The 18,801-nt window shown below is 49.5% G+C and overlaps 1 protein-coding gene across 1 annotated transcript in view; it reads right to left on the reverse strand.

Annotated features, from left to right (window-relative positions):
• Positions 1-18,801, reverse strand: part of grid2 (glutamate receptor, ionotropic, delta 2) — a 239,552-nt gene that overhangs the window by 192,307 nt on the left and 28,444 nt on the right. Inside the window, exon 2 of the mRNA XM_084690482.1 lies at positions 5,690-5,845. Within this exon, the coding sequence (XP_084546608.1) occupies positions 5,690-5,845 (156 nt within the window). The remainder of the gene's footprint in view (positions 1-5,689; positions 5,846-18,801) is intronic.

The following is an 18,801-nucleotide window of genomic DNA, read 5'->3' on the forward strand; positions in this document are numbered from 1 at the left end:
CAAACCCAAACCGACCGTGCACTTTTTGAATCTTTCATAACCCAGGGGTAGAATCATTTGCCACTGAAATATTCATAGCTGTAAAAATGCCCCGCCACAGTCAGGAAACGGCACTTGTTTCCGGATTTTTCTACGAGGAACCTCACGGATCTGTGGAAGAAGCGAGTGAAGAAATGCAGAGCAGGCACGATTCCTCTTTTATTTTCACGTTCTTTTTTTGTTCTAAACACAGACCCGAATCAAGGTTTTATTAAACAGAAAACTGTGATCTGGGTCTTTGACTGCATGTATTTCCTGCGGTGCATTTGCATAGCTGTGTCAAGTGATCTTCAGTCGTTCCACAGAATCACAGAACTATGGAGAGGAACACACAAACACACACACACACACACCACTTTATCCCTGTGTCTGCCTCCTAACTTTAAAACAGAGTCATTATTCAAGTGCCGTAGCATATAAATACATATTAATGTGCTTATGGCGTTTGTCAAACCCAGCAGATATTAATCGTACTTGAATGTGATGTTTAGCATGTCCTGTATGTGTATGTAAAGTCCCCTTACTGTCCTTGATGTCACCTGCTGAGCTGCTAAGGCCATGTGTTCTGTAGGGTTAGGTATAAGGTGTGTGCATGTGTGTGTGTCTATGCGGGTCGAAGCGTATGTGTCTAAGTGTGTGTGTGTGTGTGTGTGTCTAAGTGTGTGTGTGTGATTCAAGTAGATGAGCACCCCCCACACCTTCTTTCCGCCCTCATGAGCGCTTATCCAATTACAGCCCATCTTCCTGCTTTAATCAATATGAGGCATGAATACACACACTTCTACCTGTTCACTAATTAATCTGGTTACCGAGGGAGATGGAGAGACGGAGCGCAGAGTGGCAGCTCACCATCCGCAATTACCCCCCTCTTACCCCCACATGTCTGCAAGACAAGCAACCAGGGTGCTGATGTTGTATCATATCTCCATAGACTGGTGGAGCACACACACACACACACACACACACACACACACACACACACACAGGTATAGACCTGCTCACACACACTTATACATCTGCTCACACACATGCATATAGTCTTTTTACACATGCACACACACACATAGTATTTACACACATCCACGGACATTTATAAACCTGCACACACACACATTTAGACACATGCATACACACACACTCACAGACATATTCATACATATGCACACACACGCACACACACACTTGAGCACAATCAGAACCGTGCACACAATCCGAACCTGCAAATCAGTTGAAAAGCAATTAAAAGGATATTACCATCTAAACTCCATGTGTGATTGTGTTGCCATGCCTGCATAATTGGTTGCACTATAAGCGTCATTCCACCCCATGGCACACGCCACTAAACACAGGCCCCCAGGGAGCGGGGGCTCTCCCCGCCAAATAAAGGGGCGCGTTTACACTCGGACAGTTCAAAAGCTGTGATTTAAGGGCGGACTGTCCCTTTAAACGAGCCCTCCAGCAAGCATTTTATGGGAGCGGTCACGGTTGTCTGCCTGTGATTGGTCAAAGAGGACTGATGCTGGCGCGCCACGCTTCGCCTTGATCTCTCCCCTGCCATCCCGAAGACAGGCTCGGCTAGCCAGCCTGTAATGCGGACTGTGATGAATATCTCCATCACTCTCTGTGCTCGCTGTGTCTTGCCTTGGGGGTGGACAGCAGTGAAGGAGATGGTGGTATTCCCCCTCGATCATAACAGAGCTGCCTGCACTGGTGGCAGCTTGTAACACACACACACACACATGGCACACACACACACACACATGGCACACACACACAGATGCATTTGTTGTGGGGGGGGGGATGGCTAATCAACCGTGACACACGTGTGTGTGAATGTGCGTGCGGATAGTCTGTATGCATGGTGTTTGTGTGTCTCAATGTGTGTCCATGTGTGCGCTAAAGCAACTGTGTGTGTGTGTGTGTTACGGCGACTGTGTGTGTGTGTGTGTGTCTGAACGCCCATGTGTGTAAGAGAGAGAGAGGCAGCACAGTGAGAGCCCCCTGCTCCATCCATCACCCCCGGGTCACGTAGCTACACCACCTATTAGATGACCGTGCAGGACCCAGGAGACACAGCAGCAGGCCTGGAGCGCATCTTCCCTGGGTACACTGGCTCGGACAAAGCCCTAAATCCCAGCCCTGGAAGGCACACTTCTGCGAGTCCCTCAGAGAGAGGTACCTATCGTTGACTAGAATGAGAGGAGGGTTTGGTGAGGTAAGTGCTGTGATAACAAATGCACACGCCATCCGATCCATACTGGGGCCCTGCAAACAGCCCTTACCAAGTGTCCAAGCGGCACAGAGAAGCTTGTTCATTAAGATGACGGAGTGGGCTACGTGGGTTCATGCGTGTGTTAGCACACGTGTGTTCCCATAGCTCTTACAATGGATCACTGGCTGTTGCTAGGCACACCATACATGTTTAAAGATGAGGGGGGAACTGGAAAAATAATTAAATCTGCATTAAAAAGGCCGAAAGTTGTAAGCTGCTATATGCTATCCATACATCAATGTATCTCCACATCCCATGGAAGGCAAGGTTGCAATAAGGACTCTTCCATTGCTCACGATGTTTACTTTAGGAATAATTACTGTGAGTGTGACTAAACTGGTTCATAATTCAACAGAGCGTTTTTTTTTCAGGTACACAGGGCTGTTTTGTGTTGTTTCATGCAGCATTGTCTTTTAAGTGTTGAACGCACAGCCTGTTTTACAAGACAGGCAGCGGTGTCGCTACTTTATTTACTTATGATGGCGTTGTGTTGCTTTCCGGCACGCTGCGCAATATTGCAGACTTATTTTCGCTGTGCTGTACTGTGCTCAGTAATAGCACTCCTCGGGATGCGACATCAAAGGCTGCCGTGCAAGCCGGGTTTCGGACAAAAGCTCAGTTCGTAACAAGGCTCTCAGTAAAGCCGGATGGAAACACCGTCCACAAATAACAGCTCTCCATTAAGACTGGTGTAACCGCCCAAACAGGAACCTGGCCAAGCCCTCAGGCACTTCGAACCAGAGTGAAGACTTCTAACAAGGCTGAGTTTGGTACCTATTACTCGATATGCTACACGCTGTAGGAGCTGGGATGTGATCGCGTTTGATGTCTTCATACAGAGTCTGGCCTACACTATCTACTATCTACTATCTACTATCTACTAGATACGGCCCTTTTAGCGCTCTTTGTCCCACTAACAGGTGGTCTCTTGTGTAGATGTAGGATTTATTTCAATTATCAGATAATTAAATCACGGAGTAAAACTTAGATACTAGCTGGCTTTCGATCTTGCTCTGCCAAACTGGTTATCAGAGATAATCCCTCTGGACCAATGCTGGGCAGGATAAAAACACTAATTAATTGTAAGATGTTTTGGAAAACGAAGGGATTCATTACGAAAAAAGAGAAATGTCTGCCAGCTATCAAGAAAACTAACTTTTAATCAAATTGTGATACTAAGGATTCATCTGGAAACTGTTGAACGGCATAAACAGTGACGGGCATGATCAAAATCTCAAAATACCACTTTAAAAGAAACGTTTTTCCAGGGACGTGCACAGAAATTTTGAAGAGCAGTTGCTCTGGCCTGAAAAAAGGGCAGCCCCCCGCCCCCCCCAACAAAACCCCAAATAGTGAAAGGATTTAGACATTAAATCTAATTTTGAATGAAATAATTCATGAAATAATTCATGTGATGCATTACTTTTATCATTTATTCTTCTTGTTAAAACGAAATGTTAGAAACTAACCATCAGCAGACATGTTCAAAATATTAGCATGTCATAATAATGCTGTCTGGTAGGCAAACTAGCTGTCTGATTATTTAGGCTAAACAGGGCAAACTGAGCCTGGATTTATGAAGATTTTAATTCATTTCATAAAACTTGATGATGATTGTTCGTTTGTTATACATTTCTACAATTTCAAAACTCACCATTTCTGACAACGTCAAAGCAGCTTTTTCATCTACGCAGATGAAAACAACCGTGACCGTCTCTTGAGGGTAACAAATGGAGGCTCAGGTGGCGGTCGCGTGCAGAGTAAACAGAGCCCCTCCCCTTGCCACTCTTGTAGCCCATAGGCGTGTCAGTTGGAACTGAATAAGGCTACTTTATGAAATGTTTTACATCTAGATCTACATGAAATTCTGCAGCTGTTTAAATTCACTATTATTTATTTATTTTCCTCGGAGGGGCACTTTGACTCGAGGAGGGCAAACGGGCAGTTGCCCGTGCAACCTTAGCCACAACCTGTGCACGTCCCTGCGTTTTTCCTTTTCCAGTAAATGGCAGGGAGACATCTGAAAGCAAAATGATTTTCCTCTCAGTTCCTTTTGTGCATCATTTGCAAAGCCTGTGGGGCCTAAAGAAGAGGAATCCAGCTTAGTGTATCAGTGATGTGGTCTCAGGTCTGTGTGTGTGTGTGTGTGTGTGTGTGTGTGTGTGTGTGTGTGTGTGTGTGTGTGTGTGTGTGCGTGTGTCAGACAGGTTTAATGCAGGGCCACAAACTGCCAAGTCCCTCATCCACATCCTAACATCCCATCATACTCTCTCTGTCTCACCTACTCCCTCTCCTTCCTTCTGTCTGCTGTGGTCGTGGACATCCATACAAGGGTAGACTTAGGTGAAATAAGACTTCAATGTTCACTCACCGCATTCTTAGGCCTTATTGGTTTATTTTCACCAGAGGGTTTCAGTTTTGTCAAGATTACAATGGTTTAGATATTAACTTTTTTTTTTTTTTTCTTTGTCCGATCCCAAATCTTTTCTCGGGGTCATGCTTGGCTTCTTGGAACGTGCAGGTTAGGGTTGATTTCTTTCTTTCTTGTACTTTTTCAGAGTAGACGGGGTACTGAAAGCACTGGGGTAATTTGGGGCAGTAAGGGTGAAGGCTCTGTGGGGCTGGGGTAACAGGTTTCTTGCAGAGATTACTCTGTGGAGCTTTTAAACTCAGTTAACCATAACAGTTTGATGGCTGGGGCACAGTTTACGGGAAGTTAAATGGTATGGTGTGCTTTATTCTCTGAGGAGAGAGAATGACTCCCTGTGGGTTATTTTCATGGAGATATCTCTGTGTTGTAACAGCCCAGGCCTGAACAGGAGCATGAGAGAGCAGGAGCTGATCAGCACAGCCTTGACCAGGAGCCAGGAGACCGACGTGGATCCAACAGTGAGGTGTGATTGCTGCACTGTAGTTAAGTCATTCAGATGTCAGTTTTGCGCTGTTGTGTTATTTTCATAATAGTACCCGCCACCGTGCCAGGTAACTGAGATGTGGCTACTTTGCAATTTTGCTAAGTAAACCTTAACCACGCGGAACCTCGCATGAACGGGTAGTGATGGGGTCTGGAATGGTCTAGAATAGCCTGGCTCTGCCCAGCCCTGGACCCAGTCTGTGAGCAGCGCCTCACTGACAGCAGGGTGAAGGTAGAACCTACCTTCCTGCAGATCCTGGAAGGGCTTCTTCAGGCAGAAGTGACACCAAGCCAGAGATGTCAACCAAGCCAGATGGTTCTGCTAAGCCTGGTTTGGCTTGGCCCGGTTGTGTGAACACAGTACAAGTGATCCAAGCCTGGCCTGGCCTGACCTGGGCTGGGTCAGTGGTGTGAACACAGAACCAGAGACGTCTCACAGAAACAAAGACAACATGGCCGCGTACCTTCTTGAACGGCCTGGAAGGGGTTGTTCCCGTCTACAAACTCCACCGAGATGGTGATCTTCTCCGTCTCCAGGATCTCGCTGTTCAGGTTGAGGTCCGCCACGGCCAGGCGGAACACCTCGTCATCCTTCCTGGCCGACTCGTCAAAGATGGCACCTGTGGGGAGAAACAGCGCGAGCGGTCAGTCAGGAAACAGAGAGCGTCTACGAGCGGTCAGTCAGGAAACAGAGAGTGCCTACGAGCGGTCAGTCAGGAAACAGAGAGCGTCTACGAGCGGTCAGACAGGAAACAGAGAGCGTCTACGAGCGGTCAGACAGGAAACAGAGAGCGTCTACGAGCGGTCAGACAGGAAACAGAGAGCGTCTACGAGCGGTTAGACAGGAAAAGGAGAGCGTCTACAAGCTCACAGGGAAACAGAACGCCCAGACACTCATCAATACAGCATCAAGCCTGGCACAGTACAATCCCTACAATGTTTTTACTATTTTAGAATTGCTACGTGGCACCAGGTAGTTCATGTAACCTTGATAAAAAGCGTTGCCAAAAACTCCCCTTTGAATCAGATGTCACCTTGTAAACTACAGGACACAGTGACTAATGACAGCAAGATATCCTTCAGTACCAACCTGCACCTTAGTCACCCAGTGAAGGGTAACACATGACATGCTAACATTTGATTTGTGTAGCGCATCACGACAGTAACCAAAATAACAGTTCTGCAATGGCAAAGGAGAACATGAATCAAACAGAGCTTTGAAGTGTTTGAGGATGAGACAGTTTAGCTATGACTTCATGCAGCTTATTCCTAGGCTCTCTCTGCTCCCCAAAGGAAACAAGGTGGTAATTGTTCAGGACTGCCCACCAGAGCAAGGCTAACTGTGTTTTTCACTGAACCAACTAATGGTGCTCATTGTAGTGTGTATGATCCAGATAGATGACGCAGAAAACAACAAGGCTGACAGGGTGTGTTCCGGAGTGTTCCGGGGTGTTCCGGGGTGTTCCGGGGTGTTCCGGGGGGTAAGGGGGACATTTATCAATCAGAGAGACTTTCTGGAATAATCTGATTCATTAGTATCCCTCTCAAACACAATTTGAAATCAGATTCAAGTATGGAATGACTATTTACAGAGCATGACGAAGGATAATGAAGGATAGATAATATAGTCCAATAGTACTAGCTTTGCGTGCACCTCCCTGGAGTCTGAATCTTGAATAATGTCAGATACAACGAGAAAGAACATTTAGACTTTGATTTTTATGATGGTGTCAAACACACACAAAAAAAACAAGCTTTTAAAAGAAACCTTCTGATGAAAGATTCAGACTTAGAAGCCCTAGGCTAGTGCTATGCCCACAGAGGAGCAGTTCAGAACACCTCATTGTTCTCGGAAACGATGTGGAACCTTCCTACAGACGGATCTAGAGAACGTTCCGTCACGTTCTCACCCTCTGGGCCGTTACACACAGCTGAACTAAGACATTTACACTTAGTCATTTAGCAGACGCTCTTATCCAGAGCAAGTTACAGTAGGTACAGGGACATTCCCCCGAAGCAAGTAGGGTGAAGTGCCATGCCCAGGGACACAACGTCATTTGGCACAGCCACGGGAATCGAACCGGCAACGTTCTGATTAATTGCCCAATTCCCTAACCGCTCAGCCATCTGACCCCACTTACGATTCAGACACAGGACAGCTTAACATAACCAGAACCACAAGCAAGGGGGTTTCTATGACGACATAGAGAGAAGCCATGGCTTCAGCTACTGTCATAGTTGCTGTACACATTGTGGAATGTATATCAGCAAATGAGCTGGAACGCTTTAACCTATGGAATAGAAGGTAAACATACAGGGACAAGCAGACCAGCCAATCACGGCTAAGATCTGTCAGCAGCAGAACTGAGTCGGCATCATGTTTACGCTTTTGCGTTGACACTCCAAAGCAGTTAAACGTTTCATTAAAACGTGGAGCCGTAACAAGCTTGTACAGTAATGCCGGGAGAACGTCTCCCACTCTAAAAACACATCCTCTAATGACTCGGACAATCAAAGACCTGGGGTTCCTTGTCAGGCTTTCACTGGGTCTCTCTGCTCCCTCAGAGTCCAGACATGTAAAAAGGGCGAGGGAGAGAGAGAAATAAGGAAACACACAGTTTTCTGTAAAAGCTGAATAATTGATGTGCCTTTCGTCTTGCGGACGAAAGCGGAACCTGCTGGAACGTTCCGCCCCAAAAGACCTGTGGTGCTACACATGAAGGGGAACCTTGGTTCCTTGTGAGAACCACTCTGTTTGGGCAAGTCGATAAAGCAAAACAGGGAGACCACGCTAGTACACAACACTCCCTGTACGTACGCACAGAGAAAGAAACAAGGTTCTATAAAAAGACCCTCTGGTAAAAGGTTCCACATTAGAACCCTTACGCTTGTTCGTGCCTTTCCAAAGTGACGCATGGAACACTGAATGGTTGTTGAAAATGATTGACATGGAACCTTCCTACAGATGGTTCTGTGAAACAATCTTTTTAGCGTGTTCCCTTCAACCACACTGTCCCTTACCTGAACTGCAAGAAGCTACTGTGTCTGTGTGTGTGTGTGTGTTGAAGCTACTGTCTGTGTGTAGGTGTGCGTATGTGCTACAGTGTGTTTGTATGTGTGTGTGTGTGTTCAAGAGCCATGTAAATAGTCTCTGAGTGTACGCAAGTAAGTGTGTGTGTGACAGAGAGAAAGACTGGTAACTCCTTGTAACTTCACGGTGGTGTGCTGCGCTCTTGCTCGCCCGTGTTCCTCCAGCCATGAGAGAGAGAGGGAGACATGGTGAGTCAGTGAGGCGGAGTTGCAGCTCTCTCCACCCGACACACACACACACACACACACTCTCCACCCGCCTGCCTGCGGAGAGAGAGGAAGAGGGAGAGGGAAAGAGAAACAGAGAAACCTGAACATTGTCAGTTCTCTAACAAGACAAATCTCTGTGGAGCGCTGCAGTTGCACTCCCATCTGGCAACCCTTCAAAAAAAAAAAAAAAAAATAACTACAACGTAATAGCTCTGTTATCTGGCCAACTCGCCGACCAAGTTGCCATGGAAACAAAAATTCAAGGTGTGTGCCTTGGGAAACAAACAGACAACGAGCAGTAAGTAACACACACACACACACACACACAAGCCATGTAGATTAGAGACATCAAGTAGCCTGACATATACTCTCACATGTGAATGTACTGCTACCCCCCCACACACACGCACACGCGCACGCGCACACGCACACACACACACACACACACACGCACACCTTTATCTGATGTTGCTGTGAAGTGTCTGTGCAAACTGTACTGTAGTAACAGAGTTTACATAACCACAGACTGAACAATCAAGATGGCTATCATCCTGTGGTTGCCAGGGCTATCCATCACACTCACACACATGCATTAACACAAACACACACACACATATTAACTTACAAGTCTGTCAGGGGATCTACTGGATAGTGTAAATATATCTACTGCAGATCAGATCCATCAGATTCAAAATACCTCAACTGTTTTTGTGTGTGAGAGTGTGGGAGGGTGTGGGTGTGTGTGAGTTTGACTGTGCTACCAACAGCCTCCTACTCTGAGTTTAAACCACAGCCACATAAATCAGCCGGGACAATAAAGCTCTACAATGTGCCAAGGACATCAAGCCACACACAAACAGAATTTCCCCCATTCCCAAACATCGCCCTTGACAACCAACTCTGGGAGCAGGGACGACATACAAGATTTACCGATAAATAAATACATTCCTGAAGCGGTTATCGATTTCCCTTTCCCGCCTCGAACCTAATGCTCGGTTTTCATTTCCTGTTGGCCTCGACCAATGAGCTTCCAATAAATAACCTATTTGTCTGCTCTGGCCAATCACTTACCTCGGGGGCGTGGCCTACATCAGCTCTCGCCCCCCTAATCTGGGTAAGTGACGACCAATTAGCAGGGAGGAGAGGGGGCCCATTCACGCACACACATGGAACAGGACAATGGAAAACAAATGGCAGCTCTTCTCCTGCACACAGCCAATCAGGCGTGCTCTGTTCTGGCCCTTTTCTAACTCTATTATTCGTTGCCGTCGACAGAGCCTTCGTAATTGGTCCTGTTGTTTTGTACATCCCGTCATTTGGCGGTAATGAGGGATTGTGTCTGTGAAAGGCATGATTTGACTTCAACAATGCGGAGAGCGAGGAGAGGAAGGAGAGTGAGGGAGAAGCAGAGAGAGGAAAGGAAGTGTGTGTGTGTGTGTGTGTGTGAGTGTGTGTGTGTGTGTGTGTGTGTGTGTGACAGTGTGTGAAAGAGAGCAGAGGACAGAGAGGAAAAGAATGCCATGTTCTCTGAGTGTCTCTCAGACGGTGCGGGGCAAACCCTGCTGCCAGGCCTGGCTCTCTCTCCTACAGACTGCAGTCTGATGGACCCACCTGGACCCACCTGGACCCACCTGGACCCACCTGGACCTGAACACTGAGGTGTGAATGAGACCTCTTAGTCCTCTCTCTTCTCTCTCTCTCTCTCTCTCTCTCTCTCTCTCTCTCTCTCTCTCTCTCTCTCTCTCTCTCTCTCTCTCTCTCTCTCTCTCTCTCTCTCTCTCTCTCTCTCTCTCTCTCTCTCTCTCTCTCTCTCTCTCTCTCTCTCTCTCTCTCTCTCTCTCTCTCTCTCTCTCTCTCTCTCTCTCTCTCTCTCTCTCTCTCTCTCTCTCTCTCTCTCTCTCTCTCTCTCTACTTTCTCACTATCCCCCCCTCCCTCAGCAGTGGTTGTGTTCAGGTCACTGTACTCTGCTGTCTCAGGGCAGACCAGTGTTCAGGTCACTGTACTCTGCTGTCTCAGGGCAGACCAGTGTTCAGGTCACTGTACTCTGCTGTCTCAGGGCAGACCAGTGTTCAGGTCACTGTACTCTGCTGTCTCAGGGCAGACCAGTGTTCAGGTCACTGTACTCTGCTGTCTCAGGGCAGACCAGTGTTCAAGTCACTGTACTCTGCTGTCTCAGGGCAGACCAGTGTTCAGGTCACTGTACTCTGCTGTCTCAGGGCAGACCAGTGTTCAGGTCACTGTACTCTGCTGTCTCAGGGCAGACCAGTGTTCAGGTCACTGTACTCTGCTGTCTCAGGGCAGACCAGTGTTCAAGTCACTATACTCTGCTGTCTCAGGGCAGACCAGTGTTCAAGTCACTGTACTCTGCTGTCTCAGGGCAGACCAGTGTTCAGGTCACTGTACTCTGCTGTCTCAGGGCAGACCAGTGTTCAGGTCACTGTACTCTGCTGTCTCAGGGCAGACCAGTGTTCAGGTCACTGTACTCTGCTGTCTCAGGGCAGACCAGTGTTCAGGTCACTGTACTCTGCTGTCTCAGGGCAGACCAGTGTTCAGGTCACTGTACTCTGCTGTCTCAGGGCAGACCAGTGTTCAGGTCACTGTACTCTGCTGTCTCAGGGCAGACCAGTGTTCAGGTCACTGTACTCTGCTGTCTCAGGGCAGACCAGTGTTCAAGTCACTGTACTCTGCTGTCTCAGGGCAGACCAGTGTTCAGGTCACTGTACTCTGCTGTCTCAGGGCAGACCAGTGTTCAGGTCACTGTACTCTGCTGTCTCAGGGCAGACCAGTGTTCAGGTCACTGTACTCTGCTGTCTCAGGGCAGACCAGTGTTCAGGTCACTGTACTCTGCTGTCTCAGGGCAGACCAGTGTTCAGGTCACTGTACTCTGCTGTCTCAGGGCAGACCAGTGTTCAGGTCACTGTACTCTGCTGTCTCAGGGCAGACCAGTGTTCAGGTCACTGTACTCTGCTGTCTCAGGGCAGACCAGTGTTCAGGTCACTGTACTCTGCTGTCTCAGGGCAGACCAGTGTTCAGGTCACTGTACTCTGCTGTCTCAGGGCAGACCAGTGTTCAGGTCACTGTACTCTGCTGTCTCAGGGCAGACCAGTGTTCAGGTCACTGTACTCTGCTGTCTCAGGGCAGACCAGTGTTCAGGTCACTGTACTCTGCTGTCTCAGGGCAGACCAGTGTTCAGGTCACTGTACTCTGCTGTCTCAGGGCAGACCAGTGTTCAGGTCACTGTACTCTGCTGTCTCAGGGCAGACCAGTGTTCAGGTCACTGTACTCTGCTGTCTCAGGGCAGACCAGTGTTCAGGTCACTGTACTCTGCTGTCTCAGGGCAGACCAGTGTTCAGGTCACTGTACTCTGCTGTCTCAGGGCAGACCAGTGTTCAGGTCACTGTACTCTGCTGTCTCAGGGCAGACCAGTGTTCAGGTCACTGTACTCTGCTGTCTCAGGGCAGACCAGTGTTCAGGTCACTGTACTCTGCTGTCTCAGGGCAGACCAGTGTTCAGGTCACTGTACTCTGCTGTCTCAGGGCAGACCAGTGTTCAGGTCACTGTACTCTGCTGTCTCAGGGCAGACCAATGTTCAGGTCACTGTACTCTGCTGTCTCAGGGCAGACCAGTGTTCAGGTCACTGTACTCTGCTGTCTCAGGGCAGACCAGTGTTCAGGTCACTGTACTCTGCTGTCTCAGGGCAGACCAGTGTTCAGGTCACTGTACTCTGCTGTCTCAGGGCAGACCAGTGTTCAGGTCACTGTACTCTGCTGTCTCAGGGCAGACCAGTGTTCAGGTCACTGTACTCTGCTGTCTCAGGGCAGACCAGTGTTCAGGTCACTGTACTCTGCTGTCTCAGGGCAGACCAGTGTTCAGGTCACTGTACTCTGCTGTCTCAGGGCAGACCAGTGTTCAGGTCACTGTACTCTGCTGTCTCAGGGCAGACCAGTGTTCAGGTCACTGTACTCTGCTGTCTCAGGGCAGACCAGTGTTCAGGTCACTGTACTCTGCTGTCTCAGGGCAGACCAGTGTTCAGGTCACTGTACTCTGCTGTCTCAGGGCAGACCAGTGTTCCTGACAGCCTGAGGACAGCAGTGTTGACAGAGGATCACAGAGTCAGCCAGCCACAGGCCAGGGCAACATCTACATAAACCTGGGCATCCTCCTGGATGTGTGTGTGGGTGTGTGTGTGTGTGTGTGTGGGTGTGTGGTTGCCTTTGGTACGTGACTCCTGTGTGACAGGCTGATGCTAGGCCCATGCTGGCCTGTGACACTATCAACACCACACACACTTCTGCTTGTGTACTGTCACTCTACAGATACTATCTACACAAACAAATACCCTCCCTCCCGCCAAGGACTGTGCCCATAACACATCCAAGACAACGGAGGAGGGAGAGGAGGATGAGGAGGAGGAGGAGGAGGAGGGAGAGGGAGAGGAGGATGAGGAGGAGGGAGAAGAGGATGAGGAGGAAGGAGATGAGGAGGAGGAAGAGGAGGAGGAGGAGGAAGTAGAGGAGGAGGAGGAGGAGGAGGGAGAGGAGGATGAGGATGAGGATGAGGAGGAGGGAGAGGAGGAGGAAAAGGAGGGAGAGGAGGATGAGGAGGAAGGAGAGGAGGAGGAAGAGGAGACGATGAGGGGGAGGAGGACGAGGAGGAGGGAGAGGAGGAGGGAAAAGAGGAGGGAGAGGAGGATGAGGAGGAGGAGGAGGAGGCGGGGGTGTAATGGTTCGCTGGTATGGGGCAGCCAGCAGCTGGTGAAGTTAATTTAAAACCCAACGCATCAGCAGAACAAACCTACACTGCTGTTTTATTCATCACTGCAGCAAGCTTGGTGGCCTGGAGAGATGAGGGATGGAGCACGAGACTGTGTGTGTGTGTGTGTGTGTGCGTGTGTGTGTGTGTGTGTAGCCTGGGTCACCAAGAAGCTTTGGAGAGATGGTCCCAAGTAAGAAAATGAATATTTGGTGTCCTTCATTTGGCTGAATCGGCAAGGGGATACTTCTGGTCCTGAAACTGTTGACATTGAACACAGAATGACTCAGACATAATAAATCAAACACACATCAGGTATCCCGGATCGTTCTCTCCTGTGAGCTGAGAGTGTTGTTTCCGAGATGTCGCTGAAAGATTAACTATTCTCTCAAGTTGTGAGATCACTACCACTCTCTCTCTCCCTCTCACCCCTCTTCCCCACCTCCCTCTCCTCCCCGCCTCCTCCTCTCCTCCCCTCCCTGCCCCCCCCCTTTCTCCCCCTCTCCAAATTCCCCCTTACCATCCTATTGACATAAGTGACAGGGACATTCCTTTAATCTTTCATACTAGGCACACAGAAGCCCATGATTATCATTCTCCTCACAGGGCGGACACACACCCCTGTTTCCAAGAGAGGCTAAATTTAGCTCCGTCAGCGCTACGACAAGAGGGCAGTGGGAGAAACAGAAGACATGCTAATCTTCATTTTTTTGCCTTGAATCATTTATGGGATAATGATATGATACGCGTTCACTGTGTGGACGTGGCAGGCTAGCTAGCGCCCAGCTCCAGTAAAGATGTCCTCATTTGAGGCACTTTGTTTCTGGAGAGATCGAGCACCGAGCGCATTAGTTGGGGGGGGGGGGGGGGGGGAATTGCATTTGAAATTCCAATCCGTTTTGGCAATCTGTTTTGATTTAAAACACTTTCTCGCAGATTTGCTCTTTTGGGGGGAAGGGTGGGGGGAGGGCGGGGGGTGGAGGAGTGGGGACACTTTGATTCGTTCCCCCGAACTGAATGTTTTAGAGAGGACAGTCAAAGTCCCTGCAAAAAGAGAGTTTGACATCTCTGATGTTTGACATGGTGATTAAAGTTTAAAGGGCTTTTTCTGCATTATAAAATATGTCTTTTTTTTTACAAAAAATCTTCCACATCAGTCACATTTTGTATAAGGAAAGATTTCAGAGTTTGACATTTGAGTAAAGGCATCAGAATTTGGAGCTCATGGGTTTTGAGAATGGGGTGTGTCCAATGATGACATCCAATACCCTCTCATGTCCTCTGATTTAACAAGAGACCCCTGATCGGTCTTTCTGCTCTGATCATAAACCCAGAACTGGCCAATCCTGCTCCTGGAGAGATACCCTCCTGTAGGGTTACATTCCAACCCTGCTCCTGGAGAGATACCCTCCTGTAGGGTTACACTCCAACCCTGCTCCTGGAGAGATACCCTCCTGTAGGGTTACATTCCAACCCTGCTCCTGGAGAGATACCCTCATGTAGGGTTACACTCCAACCCTGCTCCTGGAGAGATACCCTCCTGTAGGGTTACACTCCAACCCTGCTCCTGGAGAGATACCCTCCTGTAGGGTTACACTCCAACCCTGCTCCTGGAGAGATACCCTCCTGTAGGGTTACACTCCAACCCTGCTCCTGGAGAGATACCCTCCTGTAGGGTTACACTCCAACCCTGCTCCTGGAGAGATACCCTCCTGTAGGGTTACACTCCAACCCTGCTCCTGGAGAGATACCCTCCTGTAACCCTACAGGAGGGTATCTCTCCAGGGTTGAACAGCCGCATCACCACACTGGTTTCCTGTAGTCAGAACACAACACAGCACTGCAGGTCAGTACTATTGTGTTCCTGCACCGAGGCATGTGATTCTTATCGTCAAGATCTACTAATTAGCACAGCCCCCAGAGCAAGTTGGCACCAGCAATTATCTCAGCACATGGTGGAAACTAACAAGTACCTCCACTTTCTAAACCCAAACAGTTATGTAAAATTCTGAAACCAGGCTTGACATCAATTCTCCAATAATTATTTCTCCAGAGATGGTAAAAGTACACACTTCCTTCACTCAAGTAGAAGTACAGATACTCATGTTTAAAAAGACTGGTAAAAGTTCTGATCGCACTTTTTCACTCAAGTTACAGTAAAGAAGTATGAGCTCTTACATCAAAGTGTAAATCTTTTCAGTATCTGGTCCTCACCTTGTTTCCTTTACGGATGGCTATGACTTAGCCAGCCCACCCTCCCATTATCCCCCTCCTCTTCCCACTCTCCCCCTCCTCTCCCCTCTCTCCCTACCCTCCCCTCTCTCCCCCTCTTCCCCTCTCTCCCCCTCCCCCCTCTCTAACCTCCTCCCCTCTCTCCCCCTCCTCCCCTCTCATCCCCTCCTCTCCCCTCTCTCCCCACCTTCCCTCTCTCCCCCTCCTCCCCCCCTCCCCTGTCTCCCCCTCCCCCCCTCTCTAACCTCCTCCCCTCTCTCCCCCTCTCCTCCCCTTCTCTCACCTCCCCTCCTCTCCCCTTCTCTCCCCTCCCCTCCCCTCCTCTCCCCTCCTCTCCCCTTCTCTCCCCTCCCCTCCCCTCCCCCGTCTCCATGCTTGTCGTGCTTGGTTTCTGTTTGACATACCTTTGCAGGAAGAACAAACACAACGCAGGCTAAATTAATTTCACCCTGCGACTCTCTCAGGGCCTTCTCTGAACACAGGCTCGCTCATTACGGACTAATTAAGTGGGATTAGGAAAACTAAACCGGTTAGAATAAAACATTTAATTAACAAACTGAGGGGGACGCTTCTGTCAGTTGGCCAACAACAAAGATGGCTACCGTTCCTCCCAGGCCCCTCCCCCAATATCTTCCCCTCTCTACTGCTGTGTATTTCTTTGTCTCTCTCCTTCACATCTTTGTATTACCCTCTCTCTCCCTCACCCTCTCCCACTTTCCACGTCTTTCACTCTTACTTTCACACCCTCTCCTTCTCTCCCCGTTTAAAATTGACTTTTTAAGCAACACTGTGCCATTAAAGAAGTTTCAGAGTAGCACCAAGCTAGGGAAAGGCCTCTCTCAGGTCACATGGCAGCTGTACAGCAGGCTGGCTCAGTCCATTCATCTTCCTCCAGCCAACGACTAGCGACAGCAGCAGAAAATGGTCCAAATCTATCAGCTTTCTAATGGGGAGCTGTACAGGCCGGCCGGTGGAGTGCCCAGCTCTGGGCTGAGCTGGACAGTGGGTCTTCTTCAGTAGCCGAGCCATGCGGCCCAGAAGCTAATCCATAATTCATCAGCACAATTGGCTGAAAGAGACTCATTCAGTCTGAATGTCTTTTGAAGGACGACAAACTCAAGCACATGTGCCAGGACCAAGTCATGTGGCTTAGCTGGCTCCTTCACCCCTGCTCTCTCTCCCTTCACCCCTTCTCTCCCTCTCCTCTCTCCCTCTCCTCTCACCCCTTCTCTCCCTCTCCCCTCACCCCTTCTTCACCCTCCCTCTCTCTTATCACTCCCCCCTCTCTATATCTTTCAATCATCCTTTTTATCACTCACTCCATCTATTCCCCTCTCTCCCATCTCTCCACCCTTCCCTCCACCCCACCCCCCTCACCCCCAAAGCCCTCACACCCAAAGCCCTCACCCCCAAAGCCCTCACACCCACCCCCCTCACCCCCAAAGCCCTCACACCCACCCCACTATCCAGTCGGAGGCAATTACCTCCATGGAGGAAGCACCTTTACACCAGGACAGATCCCTCACTTCCCCCCCAGAAGGGGCTCTCTCAAACGGCCGATCACAACGATGAGAGGCCATCCATATTTCAATAGCTGGGTGTTAATACTGCAGACGCGCTATCGATCACTGCATCGAACGCTGCCAGGAGCACATGTTTGCTGAGTCGTGATGGGGATCAGCAAGCGTGTGTGTGTGTGTGTGTGTGTGTGCACGCGCGTGTGTGTGTGTGTGGTTGGGATCTGGGTTGGCACAGGCAGTTGCTGCAGCTCATCCAGGCCTTGGCCCTTCTCAGCTCTGAAGTGGGATAGTGTGTGTCTGTCTGTGTGTGTGTCTGTCTGTCTGTGTGTGTGTGTGTGTGTGTGTATTGACAACACTGTGCTCTTTTTCAGCCTTGCATCTGAGACGTGATCTAAGAATAAGACACTGTGATTGGACAGAATACAACAGACGGTCATCCGTCTCATCAGAGCGTTGACCCAGAGCCCACAGTAGATTCCTGCTGAACATGGAGTTCTACATCACATATTCATGCTGTACATGTCTCCCCCATCCCGGCTGTATGTGTGTCTGTGTGCGTGAGAGGCCAGTGTCTTGTCTTAAAGCTGTGTGTATTGAGAGAAGGCAGGGGAGGGAGAGAAGGAGAGAAGGAGAGGGATGAAGAGATGAATAACAGAGAACAGACTTTAGTGTTACTGAATGGTGAAGCAAGCTGTGCCAAGCTCTCTCTCTCCCCCCCCCCTCCCCTTCACCCTCCCTCCCTCTCTCTCTCTCTCTCTCTCTCTCTCTCTCTCTTTCTTTCTCTGTCTCTCTCTCCCTCCACCACCAGCTTCTCTGCCCTAGCTTCTCCTTTGAAAGTGACAGATCGCACAGATAGAATACCTTTAAACATCTGGCTGAGTGTTAACACTCCATCTGTCAAGAGGAGAGGAGAGAGGAGGAGGGAGGGGGGTGGATGGAGGGGGGGTGGAGGGAGGGAGAAGTCTTAGATGATAGGGTTTGAGGATTGGAAGGATAGGAGACAGAAATCAGTGAGGACTGCGGGAGCAAGAGAGGAGGATGACAGATGAGAGAGAAAGAGAGAGAAAGAGGGAGAGAGAGAGAAGCAGGGAGGAAAGGAAGAGTTTGACTGTAGGATCATCTCAGTGTGACTATATGGGACACAGTCTCTCTTGCTCTTCTCTCCTTCCCCATTTTCACTCTTCTTTCTCTTTCCCCTACCCTCCCATCTCCCTCCCCTCTGCCTCCCCTCTCCATCCTCCTCCCCTCTCCATCCCCCTCCCTTCTCCATCCCCCTCCTCTGTGCCTCCTCTCTCCTGGTTCTCCTGTCCCCTGAAGCAGTGACAGGGCTTCTGAGCTCCACGCAGACGGGCAGACACACATGAACCCATGTTGACATCTCTCCTGTGTGCTCCAAATCCCACTTGATGAAAATACTGGGGCGCTCTAAGCTGCGACAACGGTAATTCCGAAGTAAACAAGTCCGGTAACCTTTGTACAAAACACACTGTGCCTGTCACATCCTGAATGCCTGTTCAACTGGGGGGGGGGGGGGGGGTGCGCTGTTCAGCTGGGGGGAGGGGGGGCTGTTCAGCTGGGGGAAGGGGGGGCTGTTCAGCTGGGGGGGGGAAGCCAAAGTCTGATGTTGAAACGCTACAGAAGCTACCCTCTACCACACACAACCCTGACCCCCCCGGCCACAACATTATACAAACTGTTGACTGCTCCCTTCCTCTCACTCTTTCTCCCTCCCTCTCACTCTTTCTCCCTCCCTCTCACTCTTTCTCCCTCC

The sequence above is a fragment of the Hypomesus nipponensis genome, chromosome 24 (assembly GCF_054491055.1).
Source record: "Hypomesus nipponensis isolate SF chromosome 24, ASM5449105v1, whole genome shotgun sequence".
NCBI classification, from domain to species: Eukaryota; Metazoa; Chordata; class Actinopteri; order Osmeriformes; family Osmeridae; genus Hypomesus; species Hypomesus nipponensis.